The 23,142-nt window shown below is 40.7% G+C and overlaps 1 protein-coding gene across 1 annotated transcript; it reads right to left on the bottom strand.

Moving 5' to 3' along the window:
• Positions 1 to 4,131: 4,131 nt before the first annotated feature.
• LOC148035090 (Peroxidase superfamily protein) lies at positions 4,132 to 7,406 on the bottom strand. Its single transcript, XM_087680043.1, has 4 exons — positions 7,074 to 7,406; positions 6,701 to 6,889; positions 6,262 to 6,427; positions 4,132 to 4,799 (listed from the first exon to the last, which is right to left on the bottom strand). Exons 1-4 carry the CDS (start codon positions 7,302 to 7,304, stop codon positions 4,396 to 4,398), a joined length of 990 nt encoding a protein of 329 aa, XP_087536169.1. The 5' UTR covers positions 7,305 to 7,406; the 3' UTR covers positions 4,132 to 4,395.
• Between the last annotated feature and the right edge of the window lie 15,736 nt (positions 7,407 to 23,142).

Raw genomic sequence — 23,142 nt, 5'->3', positions numbered from 1 at the left:
GGGTTGATATATTGGATGTCATTAGCAAGTGTGATGTAAGATTCTAGCGATGTGCTTCATGGATTAAGGTCTCTAAGAAGCTACAAAGGGCTTGGAAAGTGTAGTTTTAGCTATTGGTTCATTATGTTGTTCCTTGAGAATAGGTTTGACTGTTATTGATGAAAATGTGTGGGTAATAGGGAACATTTGCAAACACAAAGGTAGCAACTGCCTTGATGGCAATATTGCACCTTGAGCAAGGCTTTGGGACCCCATATTAGCAAGGAGTGTATTTGTCAATATTTGCCTAATTTTTCTTTCACCTGCAAATCAGATGGGAATGACACCACCTTGTATTTGTTATTTGATCTCCATTGATGATGGATGGTTTTCTTGTTTTGCATAATTTTTCTAGAGTTGTTGATTGCTTCTAATTTTTTGACTTACGCATCAAACAATCTCTATAGCAAGATGTCACCACCTTGCTAGTGAAAGACTTGGGTGATGGGTCAAGTTATTAGTATTCTTGTATCCTTTAGCTAGTTTCTCAGAGCTAAAACCAAAGATAAATCTAGCCCCTAGAAATATCAAATGGATGTGTTTGTCAATAGAGTCAACATTGTGTTTGACCCATTCTTGATTGGATCTTATCCCAAAAGTAATAAGGTAAGGCATTGAAGTCAATCCCTTCATCAAATAAGGCATCGATATTGACATATCACATTGCAATGAAATAGAATCACAAGTATGTGAAAGGGATGATAGGTTTCTTATCAGAGTCCAAACTGGTGATTGTGATGGTCCAAACATGATGATGTAAGTTTGTGCTTTGGAGCAAGTGAATAAATGACTTGGATGAGACGAATGTTGAGTTGAGCATGCTATTCGAGTTGCCCATACCACGTTTGCTTTGCTACTGCAATGGCTCTGATAAGGACATCTCATTCATGTGGTTTGTACAAGTAATGCTTTGGGGATAATGTTTCTTAATTCTACTCCCATTGAAGTGTCATGTACTCTCCACCTTTACTATTTCTAGTTCCACATTAACAGTTATGTTGATGACACAAATGTGGTAGGGTCCAAGGCCTCTAAACTTCTTTTCTTGCTTATGGCCTTTTATTGTGAAGCATAAGAGCACCAAATCACCTTATGGCCTTTTATCACAATCTTAAGAGCACCAAATCACCTTTGCCAAAGTGTATAATATATACATGAGAAGTTACCATCCGATCTTAGGGTTGTAAGATAGAAGCCATTATGATAGCCTTTTCTAATGCTTCATAGGCAGTTTGATGCTCATTGGTCCATTCCTAAATAACAAGGAAATTATATAGGGGGCTCATTGTTGAAGCACAATCAAGCACAAGCAACTATAATATTTGATGTGCCCTAAGAACAATAGGATGCCTTGGAGTTAGGGGGGGCTATTAGGTCCATTATTACCCCAAAAGAAATTGTAGATATCATTACGTAATATTTAGATACAAGATGGCTCAAAATGAGTCCATGCTTCACCCAAATTTGGCACCTTGAAAGGTTGACAAAAAGTCACTAGAGTTTCCACAAAGATTGTCCATGAACACCTTGATCCATTTTCATAGCATCTCCTTAAGGATCACATCGAGTGTTAGAATGTGGCCATTGCATTGGCCAAGCCAAAGGGGTTAGATGTGAACACCCCCCATTACATGGAAAAGGTTGTCTTCTGCTATCATCAAGATGGACTTACACTTAATTTTGGCATGAAAAGCCATCGAGGAGGCTATACACCTCTTGCTTGCTAGTCACTTGATCATGTGGTCAGTGTAGGAGGGTAGTGTGGCCTCTCTTTGTAGCAATATTTACTTTCTTGTAATGTACACATGCTCTAATTTTCCCATTATTTTTTAGTACCATAGTGATGGGTGATACCCAAGCTCTATGATCAATCTCATAAAATAATATTTCTTTGAAAATTTTATCCAATTCATCTCGAATATAGTGTGTATAGTGGGGATTCATCAGATAAGGCCATTGTTTGATTGGCTTGGTGTCAAGATTAGCTGGAAAGGTATACGTTAAGAAATGGGATGGGATTCCCTTATGATCTATGTAATTCCAAGTAAACACATCTAGGAACTCCTTGAGCAAGCTAATGAGCTTATTCTTGTCCTCAACATTGAATTCCTCTATAATGAATACTAGCTTTGGTGTTCCTTTGTCTTTTGAGAGGTTAAGTTCCTTTACTTTTGGAAGTCCCTTCATGGGTTCGTTATATTCACCTTATTTCTTTGCACCAAGTATCATAGTGATATGACCCCCCTTCCCAAATTTTGTGAACTACTTGGGGAGAACTTGTGGTTTATTTTGACTTCTAATGCCAATGTTTGAGTCTCTCTGAGAATTCTTGAGCAAACTTCTCTGCAAAATAATATTGAAGAACTCACCTTGTCCTTCATAGATTGTGGAATCTCAAGGTCACTTTCCTTACCACATTTTAGCTCTAAGCTTGAACTCTTCTAACTTTATTTTTGAGTCAAAGTCTAAGCTCTTTCTTCAAGTAGCCATGAGGACTTCCATAGTCACAATTAGGTTTATGGGTGGGGTACACTTCATAGATTGTGAAATCGTAAAGTCACAATCCTTACCATATTTTGGCTCTAAGCTTGAACTCTTCTAACTCCATTTGTGAGTCAAAATCTAAGCTCTTTTCTCTTTCAGCTATGAGGACTTCGTAGATTTATGAGTGGGTACCCTAAAAGTTTGTGATCTAAGATCTCCAAGTATTCTAGCCATTCTAACTCTAACTCTACTCTAACTATGCTAGCATTGATAAGCAAACCTTCAACTTTAGAGGGTTCTAGATCTACCAAGATTGTTTCTATTGTTCTTCTATCGCTATCATAGTCAATAAGCTTGGCATTAGAGTTCTCATCACTCTCCTACTCTGATGGCTTATCTTTTGATTCACTTTTGCCTACATCATCAAAGTTCTCAATCCACATTAGTAATAACAATAATGCATTGTGGTAGTTGAATAGGATTTGATCCAACCTAGTCCATTGCTAATTCGAACATTCTAATGGCTCCTCAAACATTAGCATGTTAGCTTTGGGTTTGTTCTTAAGGCATTAATGGCATTGCGTAAGCATTTTAGCTCTCATTTTTAAGAAGGGGGTGCCAAATCCCTTTATCTTACTAGCTTTTTTAAAAAGTCAAGATTCATCATGAACATTGGCATTGAGAAGATTTCCATATGAGGTTTGCGCATGTGCATGACGAGCTCTTCTATTCCCTTTTGGCTAATTCTCTTGTTGTCCCCTTCTTCCATGAATGGCAAGTCTATAGAGCATTGTAAGAATGTGCATTCAATCTTACTCATACTCTAGACAAGGAATATACCTATTAAGTGATTTTGATATAAGATGACAATTGAGTCTCCTTGTAACATGGAAGGGCTTTGCAATCCAACTCCATCAAGGTGGTCTTTTAGCTTTTAATTTTGACCTTAAGTGTGTCCTTTCTATTACCTAAGAAGACTAGACCATTACTCTGAACCTCGATAAGTCATGTGTTTTACATCCAAGGACATCGAATGAATAAGCCATAGTCAACTTCTTTCATAACCACAAAGTTAACAAATATAATTGCTACAATTTTGACTAGCAAGTCTTTAGTGCTCCCAATGGGAAGATGTTGAATCCATCAGCTATAGTCATATTGAAGTGACTTTCTCAACTTAGTAGAGGATTTCCCTAGGCCTCAAGAACTACTTGATATATAATGCTAACCCTCACTTGAGTATCAATGACCCCTTTTTTGCAAATAGTTACCTAGTGCTTCTAAAGGAAGGATAGCATGATCCTCATCTCCTTATCAAAATATGCTAATGTCTAGTGCTCCCTAAGTTGGAGTTGGGTTAGTTTTACATTGTTTAGACTTAGTAGACCATTTTTCTTTATGTTTTATCTTTTTTATACTTCGTATACATTATAATGTGTGTAAAAAAAGATGAAACCGGTAGAGAAATGTGTTTGGCCTCTATCTCTCTTCTTGTGTTCTTAAGTGAGCTTTTTCTCGTGTAGTAGCTTAGGCGAGTCCCCCCACCATGCAATTCATGGCAGGGATGAAATGTTACTGAAAAACATGAAAAAATAATCATATGAGGTGATTCAAAATGATGTGCCATGACTTATTATTGATATTACTAAGAGAGGAAAAAGCTCATGGTGTCACAAGAAGAATGAAATATCAAAGGGGCGCGCCATTGAGAGCGTGCTGCTCTCCCTCTCTCTTCGTTCAGGAGAAAATGCAAAGTTGATGGCTCTTTTTTTTTTTGTTTTCTTATTAATTTTATTTTTTATAAAATCTACATATATATTGTAGGGGCTTACATGATAATGATAATGATAATGATGAAGACGATGATGAGGATTAATTTACAAGGGCGCAGCGTCTTCGGATCTCGCCTTGGTTGCTGCCGGTGAGGGGCTTGTAATCGGTGAGGATGGACATGGCCTCCACGAACTGGTCGAAGAAGTAAGTGTTGTCGGCGGCCATGCGGAGGACGGAGGGGCGGGTGCGGGGGTCGAGGAAGAGGGCGTCGTCGAGGGGCAGGAGGCCCTTGAGGTCCAGGAGGTTCTTGTAGTAGTGGTTGTCCAGCTTCATGGGCGTCGCGGGGTCGTTCCGCGAGTATGCCACGGCCTCGGGGTCTGGATGGGACGACGGGCAGCGCTTCTTCAGGTACTCCGCGTACGTCGCATTCAGCGTTGGGTCCACGCTTGGATACAGCCGTTGCACCAGGTTCTTGCAGTGGACCCTGCCCACCGAGTGGGCCCCTGCCCAGTTTGTGATACTGTTTTACTTACTTTACACATCCAACTAATTCCTTCTCCTGCTGTCGGTATTAACAGTGAAAGCACGACTAGCAATCGCATCACTCGTGTCAGCCGCGTCTTCGCTCGTCACGACTCCACTCCACTCCTGAAGTCCTCTTGTTAATTAATTAGCCCGTGATAACCACTCTTGGTCTTGAAATTGTCATGATTCTATTATCTATTCTTTCCCGGTTGTAGGCTCACCCACTACCTTATAAAGTTCTCAAAAGGAAAAAAACAAGTGGGCCGCGCGCTATAATTACATTCCCATGTTTGACTTGCAGTATCTCTATAGTCTCACTGTCACGAGAAATTTCATCATCTTCCTATCTGTGAAAGGAGGGGCTTTTCTCTCGCATTTCTCCTCCCTATAGGCTAGTCTTGAGCTTCTCTTCAGGACCCAGGTGGCAAAGCATACCTAGCTAAGAGCGGATGGTGTGAAGCCACTGCCTGTCCGAACCCCGCCGGCTCAGCAACAACCCCTTACCCCCTATCGCACACCTAGCTACAAATGCAACCGTCACTCACAAAAGCTCGTGATATTGTCATAATTCACAATGTAAATTATAATAGTAAATTGTCTAAAACTGCTTCTAGTATGAGTAACGAACACACTAATCTCACATCACGTGTATCAACAATCTTAAATCATCGCTAACACCCACATTAAAAGAAACAAGTGGGTGGGCCACATAATTACATTCTCGCGTATGACCTGTGGTATGGCTTTCTAAAACCTTTCCAGAACTTGGCACGAGGTTTTTTAAACAAGAAATTTAAAACTTTTCTCCCTTAGTGTTCAACATCATGAGCTTTTGTTCGGAAGAGACCCCATACGTAGGAACCATTGGGGGGAAGGGCGTGCCAGCTTGCCCTATTTGGTGCCTCTTAAGCACAAGCTTATGATGTTGTCCACAATTCACAATGGAGACCGATCACACCCAGGACTTATGGGGGGGTGCAACCCTTAGAAAGTCACAATTGCACCAAGAGTTAGCGGGGCTGGCTTCCCCCCAACATCACCCCACAAAGCTGAGGGAAATTGGGGATGCTAACATGAGGCTTACGATGCTAACAAGTCAATGAATATGCCTTGGCAATTGGGGATGCTAACATGAGGCTTACGATGCTAACAAGTCAATGAATATGCCTTGGCCCTACGCAGATTTACAACTAATCACCATCTTTGATTTTCCTATTGACTTCTGTCCTATGCTTTGCCGTGAGCTCCCCCCGCCCCCGGTGTGCAACCCAAAAGTTAGTGGGGGTAAGGAAATGTTACTCTACGTGCTCTTAGCCCGGGTGCGAGTGGCTCTTATAGTGGGTACTCGCCTGAAAGCTTGGTCCAAGTTCCTAACCAGCCTTAGTTTATCACGATATAATATTGGTATGCATGAATGAAAGGATAAGTATTATTTTTCACCTAAGAGAGCCACTGCTTGCGCCGTGTTGAGATTGAAATCTGCCATCCTGCTCAAAAACGTTGTCACGTCCGCATCATGAGCCACAAGGTAAGTATCAGCCGCTGCAACGCTGAATGTGCGCGTGTCGCGGCGCCGAGTCTTGACTTGGAAGTATGGGCCTCCCAACTAAGCAGAATACACATCATTATACATGTCAGAGCTATCACTTCAGCTGGTAATTCTCATGACTTACATGGAAATCGGTCGGCGTCAGCATAATCATCATTTGCCTTTAGGCAGTTCTCAATTGCAGGATAAATAGCAAATGCATATGACTAGGTTAAGAAAGATATGTGAAGCACTCCATTAGAGTTCCCTATTGATGTGATAGATAAGGTCACACGTTGTTATGGTGAACTTATGCAGTAAGTTAGAACACAGACTATTATGGTAGCCTACCATGCCAACACCATCGCGGCCAGAAAGAATGACGATATCTGCGCAGGAGACCACACCAGGGCATTCCTTTTCCACGGCATCCTTGATCACCTGGACATATTTCATATTCCGGAGGCCAAAATTCTTATCAGAATCCTGTTCCCCTGGATGATTAGGAAGGGACTTCAGCAACAGAGACCCATCGCACCCCTGCATATTTCATGTATCGATATGTCAATACAGCGCCAGATTAGTACTGTCATCCCATTAAATTTCAGGCATTCACCACATCAAAAATCAAGATTGAGCTGATCAGAAAGAAGACAACCTACAACACACATATGTAGCGCTAAGTAATTAACTGAACCCGCCATTTTCCTTCTCAATTCAGTACCTGCACTGCACAGTCATGGAAAATATTCCTGAGGAAGGAAGTTGCGGCATTGCCATGGATGTAGTAGATCCGCTCAACCTCCTTCTTTACAATCTCTTCCACTCTGGGGCATTTTACTTTGTAATAGTCGTAGCTTAGGCCACTGGCATCACCAGAGACTAAGCATAACGAGGAACAGATCAGCAGGACACCAATGAAAAGTCTCAAGCTACCAGAAGAGGGTGAAGCCATTATCAATAGTACGAAATGAAGACGCAGCAAAAGAGGATCAGGAGATAGAGGAGGGGGAAGCCTCGGATCCAAGTTAGAACGAAGAGAATGTCCGTTTTCTTATATATATATGTATATATATATATATAGAGAGAGAGAGAGAGACAGAGAGAGAGAGAGAGAGCCGACGGAGAGACGGAGACGTATACAAACCTCTTTCTTCCTGAAATGTACCAAACTAGATGATCTTAGCACGAGGGTTTTTTACCCTTGAGTTTGTAGTCCTCTTCCTAAACAGGAAATTCTTCATGCTTCGTCAGTGCCCGTCTAAGTTTATGCCAATATTCAGTACAAACATTTGTGGGAGCCCAGGACCTGATGGTGCCCGGGGTAAGGGGCGGGGTTTGTTGTGAGAGTGAGGGAGGTCAAGTGTACAACAAGCATTGTAACAATCAATCGTCTTGCAATCCCCTGGGTGTTCCTCCCTCCACGTGAGCCTTGCACTTTCATAATACAACTATTCTCTTTTGCTCTTAATACTCTCTTGCAAGCTTTTCTCTTTCTAGACCAGTGTTTACTTGTGAACTAGGGTGGTTGGATTGTCTCCAAGGAACACGGGGCCAACCGTAGGTGTAGCATAGAAGGTTGGGGAAAGTATTCCATTTACTAGATTCACACCTCTAGTGCATCACATTGGTATCAGAGCTCTCCTCACACAAAGGGTAGGCATGGAAGTGATTCAGGCAAGAAAATTCGATGTGCTTCATCAACATGGGAAATCTTCGTAGCCCAAAGAGCGGATCAAAGTAGATCTCCCCATGAGGAGGAAGAAGGATATGCAACTAAACTAGAGAATGAAGCTAATGAAATACTTTAGAGTGAGGAGGTGCCAAAAATCAATCCCAATCCCAATCCCATGGAGGCCATGTGGGATATGATGAAAGAAATGCTGGCTACTATCATATTGAAGGCTATAAGAAAAGCTAAAGTTGAGAACGACAACGAAGGGGATCACAAAAGGTGCAGAAGAAAAGATAGGATCGGAATGGGTCTTCATTTGATAAATTGGGGAAGTACAAGCCCCAAATGCCAGAAAAATACAAAGAAGAAAGAGATTCTATGAGTTTGAATAGATGGATATGTGAAGTGGATGGATATATGAAGTTGCTCAACAGATCAAATAAAAGGAAAGGATTGGCGGCTTACTAGAGGCTGATGCATGAAAATGACTAATGTACAAAGAGGAATAGTATGGCCGAAAGTTGTCTTAGGACAAATTGCAAAGCAACATGAAGGATTACTTTGTACCCAAGAATGAGCCACACAAAGTCAAAGGCGAATGAAGAAACTTAAGGTAGACCATGAGAAAAATGAGAGAGCATGTACATAAATATTGGGCTCTAATACTGCAGCTACCCAACATGGATGTTACTACTAAGCTACATGGTTTTCTTTTTGGAGTGCAACCTTGGGCTTAAAGGGAAGTGGAAAGACGAGAGTCTGGAAGTATATTAGCGGCTATGAACATGGTTGAATGGCTAATTGACTATGAACGGCTAACATGGTTGAACGGCTAACTCACTATGAAGGCTAGTAGACTGGGGCAGGTCGAGGTACCTCCTAAGGAGGGAACTCCACCCTAATGAACTCATCATAGAAAAATAAGAAAAATCAGGGATCTTATCAAAGCAATGTGTCTAGAGGCAATAGATGGAATACTAGACAACCCCTCAGACTAGAGTACAATGATGAAACTCGGTCCAATGCAACATTGATGAATAATTCTGCTAGTTTTAGGATTCTAACTCTAGCGCAGGATGAGGAAATAATGCAATTAGAGGAGGCCATGGATGGGAAATAGATATAATCAAGGCAAAGGAGGACCTTTGACTTGCAATTTATATGAGGAACCTCACTTTGTATGAGAGTGCCCGAAAGGAGCAATTGCTTTAACAAGTGGATCCAGGTTTGCTTATGCCTAAATAGAGCTTAAGGTGCCTAAGTCAACAATGCAAATTATAGAGATAGAAGAGGACGATAAAGAATCAGATGGTAAGGTGAAGGTGGGGGTTGTACGTACAACACCTTCTCCATTGGTGCCAACTTTCATCCCAAGCATCTCCAACATGTTTGTGTAGGCCAAGGTTGGGGTTCAACAATAAGTGCCAATAGTGGACACAAGTGCAACTCACAATTTCATGTCCCCACGAGGAGCAACTCATTTGGGGCTTAGCCTATGAGAGCAGATGGATTGGAAGTTTCTTTTTTTGTACAAGGAAAATATAGATATTGTGAAATAGCACATGAAGTGCTTGTGCAGAAATTGAACATTGACAGGTCAAGTTAAATTTCATAGTGGTTCATCCCGATAGATGATTTCAAAGGTATTCTAGGTAGGATTGGCTAGATAATCATGTGGTTCAGTTAATGGGCTTAAGACAGAATAAAATCTACCTACAAACCCCATAAGTAGTGGTGTGGGTGCCATACTTTCGCATTAGAAACAAGGTGAGCAACATTGCATCAGCTATTAATATCGTAGGGACCAAGCTAATGACTAAGGAAGGTGGCAAACCAATATCAGCTTGGACAAAGGGCACAATTCAAGTATAGTTACCAAAGAGTATAGCGAAAGGCAAAAAGAATGAGGCCTAGGCTAAGGGCTCAAGAGGAATGTATCAGAAAAAGGCTCAATATGAAAGAATGACAAAGGAAGCTTTAGCGAAAGGTGAGAAGGCAATCTGTGCTAAACCATTGGAAAATGAGTTGAAACATGGGGGAGAGCTTAGGTTGTGCATGATGTGGGTGGTAGAAGAAGAATCCGTGATCCAACAAATAATCTGGATAGCGGGGGATGAAAAAGTCAAAGAGGTGCTAAATAAATATCAAGATGTCATTCCAAATAAGTTGCCTCTTGGTTTATCACCACGTAGGAGTTGAGAACACAAGATCAATCTTCTGCTAAAGTGTTCAACCTCCAAATTGCCCTACATACAGAATGACAAGTATCGAGCTAGATGAGCTCAAGTGACAACTTGAGGATATGGATGCAACACGACATATTCAAACTAGCATATTACCATATGGTGCACCGATGTTATTTGTGAAGAAAAAGGATGGTACTTTCATGCTATGTATAGATTACTGAGCTCTCAACAAAGCTACGATGCATAATCGATATCCAGTACCAACGGTGGATGAATTTCTAGATTGACTGCAAGGTGCCAAATACTTCAGTAGAATTGATGTAAGGGCTGGGTATAACTAGATCGGGATTGTCAAGGGGGACGAAGAGAAGACAACATTCAAGAGTATCTATGGGAGCTATCAATGATTAGTCATGCCAAAAGGGCTCACTAATGACTTGGTTACCTTCTGTGAGCTCATGGACAAGGTGTTTATTGACTACATGGATGACTTTGTGATTATCTATATAGATGATGTGTTGATCTACAACAAAACTTTGGAAGAGCATCTAGAATATCTAGAGAATGTATTTTCCAGGGTCTGAGAGAATCAACTACATATAAATCCAAAGAAATGTAAGGAAATTGAATTCTTGGGCTACTCGAGTCAAGGAAAATGGAATTGTAATTGATCATAAGAAGGTAGAGTCTGTTAAGAAGTCAGCCACCCTTCGTAAAGTGGTGCAGGTCAAGGAATGTCTTGGTTTTATAGTATTTTATTTCAAATTCATACATGGATAAGCAAAATCACGGCACCGCTCACATAGACTTGACAAGTAGCAATGAGCAGCAAACCTTTGAGTAGTTGAATAATAATATGATACAATCTCCAATACTAAAGACGGTAGATTTCTCCAAACCTTTTGATCTGCACACAAATGGATCTAGCTATGCCACAAGAGGAATGCTCATGTAGGATGGGCATCGAGTGTGTTATGAGTTAAAGAAATTGGATCCAACAAAGTGGAGATGGGCAACTCATGAGAAAGAGATGTATGCTATGGTGTATTGCCTAAGGAAGTGGAGATACTATGTTCAAGTCTAGCACACTAAGGTGTATAGACACTATGTTCTAGATAAGCACTAAGGTGTATATACATAACATCTCCTTAAAGTATTTCCAGACTCGACTCAAACTATCTCCCAAGCAAGCTAAATGGCAGGATTTTCTTGCTGAATTCGACATAGGGGTTCTACATAAGTCAGCTTCAACCAACAAGATACCTAGTACCTTGAGTAGGCAGGCATAACTCCAGGCTCTCATTGTGGCGGGAGTAGATTTGAAGCTCAAGTATATGATAAAATGGCACAAGATGGGGAAACACAATAGCCTTTGAAGGATATGGAGGTAGGTAACACTCCTTGGGGAATGTATGAAACGAGAAATGGTTTTATTTATTGTTAGGGAGCTCTGTATATCCCCAAGGATGATGAACTTAGAAAACAAGTGCTTTGGGAATGCCATGATAGTCCTATAGGTGGTCATTTTGGTCAAGTACATACTTTTGACTAATTCAAAATATTTTTCTATTGGCCAAAAATGTGGGAGGACATTATTGAGTATGTACATACCTACCCACTTATCAAATGGTCAAAGCTCAATGAATGAAGCTAGTAGGAGAGCTACAACAGATGCCAATTCCATCAAGTCCATAAGATGTAGTTAGCATGGACTTCATAACATATTTACCCAAATCTCATGGATGCATTGACATTTTTGTAGTTGTGGATTATTTTTCAAAGAAACTACACTTCATAGCAATATAACCCCCCATAACAGCACAAAAAGTGGCCAAACTATTCTTTTCAAGGGTGTTCACGAACCATGGTATTCCATTGGCCATCATTTCAAAAACAAGGATCCCTGATATCTTAGTGATATGCAATGCAAAATCTATAAGCTCATGGATATCTAGCTCTGATTCTCTTAAATTTTCATCCATAATCGAATGGGTAGAGATAGATATTGAATTAGGAAATTGAGGATTATATCCGTAGCTATGTTAAGGTAGATCAAAAGGATTGGGCACAATACTTAGATATCTTGGAGTTTCACTACAAGATATCTAAGTTCCACATGTTTTACTCCATTTGAAGTAGTTATAGGAAAAGGAGTCATCACTCTAATGGCCTTGGCCTTGGGCAAGTAGTATGTGGAGGATCCAAATGTAAAAGAATTCCTCACTGCTTGGAAGTGGTGGATGCAAGCTACACATGAGAATCTTAGAAATAACAAGATTTTAATTGCAAAAATGTACAATGCCAAGCATAGAAAGCATGTGGAATTTCCATGCAAATACAAGATTCAGCAAGTAGAGATTGCTCACAATTCAATTAACTCAACTCCCATTTGGGTCAGAACTCATCCTAGAGGCATGCTTCATTATGAAGTACCATGAGTTCTTGCTCAAGTGGAAGGACAATTCAATCAAAGAAGCCTCTTGGGTGGCTGAAAAACTGGTGGTCATTGAACACACTTGGGATCTCTTACTCTAATCAAAGAAGCTACTTGGGTGGTCATTGAACACACTCGGAATCTCTTACTCAAATTCCACAATGAGCAGGAAAATCTAGACTTGTATCATCCTTGCGTATCTCATGAGTGATTGTCTGTTCTTCCTAAGTAGTAAGTGAGTAGTTATTAGACTAATTTTTTTTGTCTTTTCACATGTTTGCTTCACGAGTTGTAAGTGAAGAGTGGGTAGATTAGTTATGTAACGTGTCCGCTAGTATCATCCAGGACACGTCTTAGCAGTCCATCGGAAAGGATGTCTAGAAAACTCCACCCGGCACTCCCATGGAATGTTACGGGTTTTGCGATCTAGGTCTTCCCGCGTCTGCCACGTAGCGGAAGTATCCTGGCCGTTCCCACTTAGGATCGACCGGAATTAGGGTTTTCCTGATTGGTCATTTAGCTAACAGCAACTAGCGTCAGACCCGAGCGAACTACTTTACGCAGAAACGCCAGGTCCGAAGCGGATTCACGCTGCCCTTGGTTCAAGGAGAATGGGAAACGAGAGGGATGCAAGGCTCAACCTCTCTGCCATAAGGCATAGTCCCTATTCCGTTCCCCTAAAACAACGTAAATCGGGTAAGACGTAACTCTAGGTCATCGCTCTCGTTATTCGTTTTGATGATGATGATCATTCCGCTGTTCTTCGAGATTTTTGAGAAAAGTTCCCGGCTAACCGGGACCACCCAACCGTAGGACGGACCCATGGTCTATCCTCCGCACTTTCCTCGGTTTGTTTTAGTTATGTAATTATCTAACACATTAATTTGACATATAACAATCAGCTTCTTTAATTAATCCTGTTAAGCACTGGTTCCTTCACGTAATCTTATCACGTGACATAGAAAAACAATATCAAACAAATTCTTTATTATCAATTCATCATTTTATCTTTGAAATACAAGGAGTTCCGCCCGTAGGCTTGTCCATAATCCGCCCGAAGGCTATCCAGTAATCCACAGGGATCACTATTCCAAGCTTTCGCCCGTATACTAGTATGCGGGCCTCGAGATCCAATCCCGAGTCACGTTAGCCTCTTGTGCAGGACCCGGAAGGCGAGGGATTTACGGCCAGAGTCCCCCCCTGGCACCCAAGCGTCCTCCTGCTCCAAGTAGAGCTCAACGGAAAGACCTCTCGCGGCGGGTTTGGTCCACGTTCCCGGCGCGGTCAACAACCCCCTTAGTTAGGGTCAGGCAGGCAGTCGGGGATAACTGAAGCTGCCTCTCCCTTCAGGCCTTCAACCTGAAGCATTAGATATCATTTCATCTTTTAGTTCTTTGAGCAAACAATGCAAACAGTGCTTTCTAAACTGCTACAAGCACAATCAATTCCAGTGGTCGTTTATTTGGCCAACTGTTAAGGAGTGAATCCTTCTCTCCGAATGCATCCAGCATTCGATCCGGGATCAATTTCGACTTGGCAAGATCCCCAAGGGTTTGTTTGTTCACCCTTTTGTCAATGGGTTAGGGCCATACCCTGTTAACCCAACTTAACCAATACCTTAGGCTTTATTAACAGTAAATCCTGGCGACCATGTCACTCCAATTTATTAATTGATCATTTGCTTCCAAGCAAATACCTAACTTCCCTTATCTTGGCAAATTTTCCCAAGAAAGGTGATATAACAGGATGACTACTCATCCTCTTGCAAGTTTAACTTGCACAAGAACCTGCCAACCTCATTCTAAGGAATGGCAAAACTCCCTTGTGAACAAACCACAAGTCCATACAACATTGCAACTTGTGGCACAAGTGTCGCATCTATTCCATGGGATCATTTCACTCATTAAACGATATTTTTTTGGTCACGGAATTATCTCTAGACAAGAAGCGGGGTTTAGGGTGTCTTCTTACCCAACCCATTCCTAATTACACTAGGCCGACAATGTTCGGGTCCTAGGGATTCCAACTCAATCCGAGTTTCATCATCTGAACGAGTGATCCTTAGGGTAGAAAACCTTAGATCGTTTTATGCACGACCGTCCAATTTTCCCTACATTCCATGAATGTGGGTAGGACCTTTGGTTCAAGGGTTTCGTCTTGGCAACAAGTGCAAAACTAGGCCGAGTCCTTAACGTGCTAAACCCTAGTTAGCACTTGGGTTATTTATCGTATCAGTTGAGCCATCCTATGTGAATCCCTTGCGGATTAGGCGATTTAGATAATTCGATCTACTTGTCTTGCGACAAGGACGAACCATCCCTAGAGATGTTAACTTGATCTTAAAGGAGAAGCTAGTTGTAACATCTCACAATTCACCTAAACGTGTGATTCATTGCTTCTACGTACCCCTAAATTCGCAATAACCCTAACTTTTCTTGTTAAGATCAAAATGCATGTTAAATTGCGGCATAACTTCCATTGATCCTACTAGGACTTGCATTCAAGAATCATGCCCACAATTCTTCTTCTAAGCTTTTAAGATTTCATGCCTCAATAAACCATGCAGCCTTTCCCTAAATACAACTCTTGATGAATGAATTTTTTCATATGAAAAATGTGCAACATGCACTCCTTTCCTGACTACAACGTAGTGAAATTCATGCCAAAAAAAACTAGAGTTGACCTATTCCAATTTACAATCACATGCCACACGCAAATTCCTAGAATCATTTCCGCGCTCTTCTATTTCCTACGGGGTTAAGGACTTTCCCTAATGAATCATTCAATGAAGAATTGTCTAAAAATGCGACGTGCAATTAATCTTTCCATGCCTAGTCAAAGGAGAACTTTAATAATTTCAACCTTAATGATAGGCAATAGGTGTTCTAGGCCGTCACTTTGACATGTACGACAAGGCAACATACTATTAAAGACGTTAAATGGATAGACAATATCTTTATATGGAAAATACCAATGATCCAATTTCATGTCATGAACTAATTCTAATCATTGTTCGAATAGTCGATTTATTTCCAGTTGCATTTAACTTGACTAGGTGATTTTAAGCATGCGTAGGTGCTTCCTAATCCATGAAGTTATCGTGATTAATGCAATGCTTTTGCGTGGAATCAAAATTAGTAAAAAAAACCTGGACTTGGGGGCTCGGGGAGATATTCACATGAATATTAGGAGAAGAACCTTTTGTGGTTGCGCCTTGTGACTTTTTTAGGGCCCATCGTGAATTCGATCTTCAGTTAGCCTTCATGGATTTCGAACTTCTTGCCTTGGCTTGCAGTGTCATGATCTTGGCCCGTCTCCTTCTTTCGCGAAAATCCCCTTTGAAGTACAGATCCTTGAAGAAGTACCGGCTTGCAAGATTTGGCTTACGGAGGGCCTGAGGGTTTGGAGCTTGGACCTTTTTGTGGGAGAGGAGGAATTTGGCCTTATGGGAGCCCTTGCGGGGTTGGAGCTTCGTTTGTGGAAATGGGGCTCCTACAAAGTTCTTGGAAATGGGGATTTTATGAATGGAGTTTCAAAAATTGAGGCCTTACGAGGGTGTTCACGGAAAGGGCTCTTGTGAATGGCCTTGGGGCACGGAGATTTTGAGAGTTCTTCCTCTTCTTCTCTTAAAATCCCGAGGCTAGGGATGGGCTTGTGGGTGATCGGTGGGAAAGGGGGCTTAAGAAAGCCCCCTTAGAAGCTTCCTAAAGAAGCTTCTATGAAGCTTCTAAGGTGTGAAGCTCCGACGTGGAAAGAGGGAGGATAATAATGACGTGGAAGAGGATGACGACGATTCAGAAGGTCTTAGTGGCGACACGTGAGCTCAACGATAGCATGCGGCATCAACGGCAGCAGCCCAGCAATTGGCGTAGTGGAAGGCGGGATGGCTCGCACGACAGCGGTCAGTTTGCGGCCTCTCCTTCTGTCCGTCAGTGTCTGGCTCTACGGTGGCGGCTTCACCAGCACGACCTCTCCCTTCCCTCTTTCCTCCCACTACTTCAGTGTGGCGTCCTCCCGGTCCTGCAGCATGGTCGCATGGCATCGACTTCCAGTCCTCCTAGCGCAGTCTCTCTGCTTCCTTCCTCCACACGACGTAGCACGGCACTCAATGCTTCATTACTCCTTCCTCCACTATAGCCTCCACAGTTTGTCGCAAATCCCTCTCTCCTCACGGTGTATCACGGCACATTGGCAGCGATCTCGCTCTGGCCTCCCTCCCTTCGCTTACTCCACACGATTTATATAGGTGAGGGGAGGGGATCCTCCCTCCCCCACGCGGCATCCTGCATGGGTTCACCCCCCCTCAGGCATCCAGCAAGGATGCTCAGTCATCCTTGCTATTCCCCTCCCCTCCAGCACGACAGTCGCTGGGGAAAAAGGGGAAAAATTAAAAAAAAAATCCCTTATTTTCAATTTATTATTCTCATGACCTCCTATTAAGAGGTGGTTCATGTGAAGAACGCGTGTTTAGAAATCGGGAATGTCACAAGTTATTATTTTTCACAAGTTATTGTATCCACATATGAAATTGAGTCAATGGTGGGCAAGGTGTCTTCTTTCAATTAATAATTGTAGTTTCTATAAAAGTCATTGCCTCACATTTGTTATTGAGTCAATGGGCAAGGTCAGTTCCTATGACATCAAAGTTTGTTTAGCAGGAAAACACTGATTAGTTCTCTAATTGAGCTAATTAGGACCCCCAAGTCTAAGACTCTACTAGTCCCACTCCTGCTCAATGAGGACATTGAGTCTCATTGTGGGGGAGCGTATGAGGGAGGTCAAGTGCACCACACAAGCATTGTAACAAAGCAATCTCTTGCAATTCCTTGGGTGTTTCTCGCTCCATCCAAGCCTTGTGCCTTCATAATACAACCATTCTCTTTTGTGCTCAATGCTCTCTTGCAAGCTGTTCTCTTTCTAGCAAAGTGCATATTTGTGAAATAAAGTGGTTGGATTGTCTCTAGGGGGGATCATGGTGCCAATCATGGTGGGTGCAACTTGAAAGGTTGGGGAAAGTACTCCATTTTCTAGATTTGCACTTCTAGTCCATCACACAAAGATCCCACTCCTCCATGGTCATTGGGTCTCACCCTTTACGAACAAGGGGAGTGGTTTTTTTGTTTTCTTTTTTTGGAGAAAATGTGTATTTATATTAAGAAAAATAAAATAGAGTAGAAAATTTAGAATTCTTTTAATGGATGTCTAACCTTTGGTTTTTAGCATAACTTAACTAACTCTTAGCAGCCTTAGAATGGTACCAGGCATGCCATTTTGGATTTTGGTTTACAAAAGATAATAGGAGGAATCTAGTAGGCTTATTTCTTAGTGTGAAAGAGTCCACATTAGCAATGCAAAGTACCCAAGACTTTTAGTAGCCTTAATGGTAATAGGCATGTTATTTTGGCTTCTGGTTTACAAAAGATGATAGGGGGAACCTAGTAGGCTTATTTCTTATTATGAAACAGACATGTTGAGAAGCATGGATCAAGAGCATGGCAGTTATGGCAAGTGGAAAATGAAGACATGACTCATGGGATGACATAAATAGTGAAGAGACTAACTGTTACACAAGTGAATTAGGTTCTAAGATTGAAGCTTGGACTCATAAATACAAACTTGTGTATTACGACAAAGACACTAGAGTGAAAGGACAAAAGTACTATCATTAGGAAAAAAATGAACTCACAAATGGGCCCTTAAAAATAATATAGTTTAAGATGTGGGCCTTTTGGATTGTCCAATAGGAAGGCTAGATGTTGACATCCATGGAGGGTGAATCTTATCTCTCCAAATCTTGGGTTTCTTATTAAGAAAAGGGGTAGTGGGGGATTTTAAAAAGGAAGAATGAATAGTACACAAAATTTAAGTTTCTCTCACCTCGTATTTTTCCCCCTTTTTTGGAGAACTTTCAATTTTGGTTTTTTCCCCTCTCACGAAATCAATTTGACCCAAAAGCTGAGCAACAGACCACTTTCCCTCTCTTCTCTATACTAGTGAATTTTCGTCTCCATTGAACCTACTTAGTGAGAGTAATTAGGGTTTTGAGCGTTGTGCTTACCTCTACACTTTCTTCTCCATGCAGCTCCAAATTTTAGGCGAAACACATGTGCATTTTCTCTTGTTTGCTATTTTTTCAATAGGGTTTAATGTCGTTTCTTACTGTTATTGTTGTTTTATTGTAGAGGTTGTTTTGGGCAGGAGACAGAGATGCTCATCTCTCTCTCTCTCTCTCTCTCTCTCTCTCTCTCTCTCTCTCTCTCTCTCTCTCTCTCTCTCTCTCTCTCTCTCTCTCTCTCTCTCTCTCTCTTTATGTGTTGTTTCTCTTTTATGTTGTGTTTTCAATAGAATTTGATGTTGGTTCTAATTGTAATTTTCTTGTAGAGTTTATTTGGAGCAAGAGACAGAGGTGTTAATCTCTCTCTCTCTGTTTTTTTTTTCTACTATCTTTTCAATACAACATGATGTTAGTTCTAACCTTTGTTGTTGTTTTATTGCAGAGATAATTTTGGGTGACATTGCATAAGTGATCATCTCTCTCTCCCTCTCCCTCTCTTTTTCTCTCTCTATGTTTCCTCTTGTCTACTGTTTTTTCAGTATACCTTCATGTAAATACTAACTCTTGCTATTATTTTTTGCAGAGATCAATTTGGGCAAGATTGGATAGGTCCTCATTTCTTTTTCTCTCCCACGTACTCACATACTCTCTCTTTATTCCTCTCTGCATTTTTCCTTTTCTACTATCTTTACAATAGGGTTTGATGCTAGTTCTAACTTAAGAATCAATTGTTGTTGCAGCACTTAACACAACGTAGAGCAGAGATTTTGTAGCTCAATTTACGAGTAAATTTGCCATATTTTGTGGTGCTAAAATTTATTCATTTAATTAGTGAGTTTTATGTTTGATGGGATTGATGTTTTCTTTTGTCCATCATTTGCAATGGGTTTTGATTAGCATAACGATTCAATCTTATCTTCAACAGATCTACTTATAGGTAAATTGGCCCTATTTTGTGTTGCTTCTATTCATGCAATTATCTAGATATTTTTTGTTAAAAGAGATTCATGCAAGTATTTTTGTTAAAAGGGATTCATGCATGTATTTTTTTGTACATGCAGGTATTGTACAAGGTTTAGGTGAAGCACATAATTCTCGATCGACTATTTTGATGTGGTGAGTGATTCCTTTGTGTTGGATGATATGGATATGTTGGAAGTCAATGGTTTAAAAATCCTCTGCTTTATTGGTCATGTGTATCCATTCCGATCTCCATGCCAATTGGCAATGATCCATGAAACTCTTGTATCATATCATCCATATAACGCACAATGTAATGAGTCATAGAATATCTCATGTGTCAATCCAATGTGCCTATTAAGATTTGTATGCCACGTGGCTGCTATCCTTGTAACAGCTACTCTATAATACCCATGTTTCATACAATGTATTGAGTCAAATCAGACTCCTATTCATTATAATAAAATTTATTTTGGCAAAATTCTCTGAGTATTCTTGTGCTATTCTTTTCATTATATTTCATGTTAATGGTATGATTAAAGTGATGCCTTGAAATTGAATCTATACTTTGTGTCGATGTACATATCCACATGCATTTCAATATCGATGTTTGTGTCTATTTACAAAAGTGTAAAAATCTCTTAATGTCATGTTGATTTGTATGGCATATTAGTGATTACTAAACAATATTAAAATGCTTATTATTTAGGGGTTAATACATACTTCTTTACATCTAATGCCTAGGTTATATGCCTGAGAGAAGAACAAGCATTCTCTCGATAGAAGTACGTAACAAAAAATATGAAGAAGGGAATTGGATCACTGATACGTATCATTGCTCATCTTGGGTACATATGTGTCCAAGTATGAAGGGAGCTTTCAAGGTAAAAGCATCTACAATTGCAGATGTATCAAAGCGCTAGAAGGGTAAAATTTTAGGTCTCAGACAAAGGAATGTTGATTCTCATCTTGTAACAGAGGCATTTGTACAACATATATTCATGCAAAAACAAATACATATTGTGCCCACGTTGCCCTTTCAACGAAACATTGCAAACAATAAGTATTTGCAACTCATTGAGAATGAGAAATTTCATGATATCTATGTAACTACTTGTTTCGTATTTACAGAAGTATACCCTTCGGATTGCTATGAGTGGTAAAATGTCGAGAGTTTCACAGGTACTTTTAAGTGTTACATGGAACCCTTGAGTCTATGCACATGTTGAATCTCAATAGCATAGAATGGGTAGTAGCAACATTTTGCACATGTGTAGCACAAAAATTTCAACAAACATATTGAACTCTATGAAGCCAAGCACTAGATCAAAGAATGTACATCTAAGTTGGTTCATACCAATTGCAATTTTTGCACGTATGTTCAAGAAATGTAAGGGTTTGAGACGTCTCAAAAGCACATACGTCATAAAAAGTGCATCTAAGGATTATGTAACAAGGATTCTAGGCAAAACTTGCACATAAAAAATGACTCACAATTCTGACACAGTGAAGTGTCGAGTCACAACAAGGGACATGGCTTTTAGGTAAAAATTTTCTCTCTTAGTTGACTATTATCTTACTTTGGGATGGATTGACTAACTTTCCTTTTCAATTATAGGTACTTTGTCACACGACAGACTTTATGCCTAGTGTTCAAGTGTTGTAGATGGAGGATGCTCACGGGTAAATGGTTGTGCCTAGATCAAGACATGCATGAAAGTGCAGCTATGGATATTACTATCATTTGTGAGGGCCGCAAGTTCCAAGTGTTGCAAATGGAGGATGATTGGCCCTTGAGTATAATGCGCCAAGAAATTACAATGTTAAAGCTTAATTGACCTGTTAGGTTATATTTTAAACTAGATGGTAGGAAAATTCGAAGCCGAGCTGAGAATACTGTTAACAGTGGAAAATGTGTGGCTTCACATAGTTTAGAAATTGTAGAGTCTTCCTAAAAATCCCAACACCATAAGTTGTAATATCCAAAACTTTTAAATTCTCTGATTTTTTTGGCCAATAGAATATTGTCGCTTGCAAACTTGCAATATTTAAAAATTATGGTATTTATGCAAAATCATACACTTACTTATACACTTTTCACATCAACATATTTACATATGCATGTAAACTTTACAAAGACATAAGTAAAGCAATAACTAAATATCGTATGCGAATAGACCTTAATGGTTTAAAACTTAAGGTTTTTAAGGTAGAACTAGTTTAGTTCTTGTTTCATTTCACACTTTCTCTCTTCATCTCTTTATATCCACCACATCCCTCCTACCTGCTACGATGGATGCTCGCACACACTTTGACGAGTGGATCCATGAGACTATCTTTGTCAGCTAGGGTGACGAGATATTTTAGGTTTTCTCTAAGAACTTCAACCTTGAAAGCATGCTCTCATGGCTGGATCCCCCCTTTAGATTTTGGAAGGCTTTGTGAGTACCATCACTACCTGCATATACTCCATTTGACTTGGGTGCCTCTAGAATAGCTCATGGTATTTCAGGCAGGGAAGAATCACCAAAAAGTGGTGAATATGTATCTAGTCTACGTGGATCCTTCACACAGAGTATGCACTGTTCCCATGGGCAGTGCACCAAGTACAGCACCTTTAGATCTCATGGAGTGTGATTGCGCATTGGCAATTTACCTCCTTGCATTGGATACACCCCTAGAGGAGGATAGTGATGAAGATACAACTCCACATGTTGTTGTTATCACATACACAGGAGAAGAACCGATTGAAGAGATCATAAATGTTGAAGAGGAACATCGAGTGGTGGTAGAGCAAGGATTGGCTCTCATGGTGCCATCTTCTTTAGAGCAACCACAAGTCGACAAACCCAACCTTGTCTCCTTGATGCCCATTGAAGTAGATAGTGTACAATACTTGCTTCTATCAGATGTACTGCAATACTTGGAAATGAAGGAAGAAGAGTTGTTTTCCATCCTAGTCAGGGATTCAATGGAAGATCTGATTGATTATGATTACATGGATGTGCATCCGACAATGGTAGAGATTGGAAGATATGATGGCACAAGCTTAGATACAGTGAGTGCCATCATAGCAACACAAGAGTATAATACCCCAGTTGAAGAAGATTGCCTTGTGCCGGATGCTGAATTTGAAGCACTATAGCATGATCTATTCGGCGAACCAAGGGCCCAGCTTCCTACCAAGGAGTTTGTAGATCCCTTTGCCCAAAGAGGTGCCTCCCTGACACAGGAGGAAATGAAGATACAAGATTATCTGGAGAAGGCGATATTTCTAACTACCATATATTTTTATGTGACGAAACTTGACGGTAGGGTGCATCGGGTCCCCTAGAGTCCATGGTTGAAATCTTGGCAAAAAATGATGCTTATAGCTGCCCTATCCAAAGTTTGGCTCTAGGGTCGAGAAAGTGGACTTCAGGGGACCCGATGCACCCTACCGTCAAGTTTCATCATTAAAATTTAAGCTTTGACCAAGTTTAG

The sequence above is a fragment of the Lygodium microphyllum genome, chromosome 6 (genome assembly GCF_053477565.2).
Source record: "Lygodium microphyllum isolate KBCC chromosome 6, Lygodium_microphyllum_v1.1.10, whole genome shotgun sequence".
In the NCBI taxonomy this organism is placed as follows: domain Eukaryota; kingdom Viridiplantae; phylum Streptophyta; class Polypodiopsida; order Schizaeales; family Lygodiaceae; genus Lygodium; species Lygodium microphyllum.
Note: the sequence above shows the minus strand (reverse complement) of the source record. Positions and strands in the feature narration are given on the sequence as shown.

Excerpts from the sequence above, each read along its gene's own strand:
- LOC148035090 (XM_087680043.1), bottom strand. The coding sequence starts at position 7,304 with ATGGCTTCACCCTCTTCTGGTAGCTTGAGACTTTTCATTGGTGTCCTG. Across the intron at positions 6,428-6,700 it reads GCCGCGATGGTGTTGGCATG|TTGGGAGGCCCATACTTCCA; the intron begins GTAGGCTACCAT and ends TATTCTGCTTAG. Across the intron at positions 4,800-6,261 it reads GCAAGCAGTGGCTCTCTTAG|GGGCCCACTCGGTGGGCAGG; the intron begins GTGAAAAATAAT and ends CAAACTGGGCAG.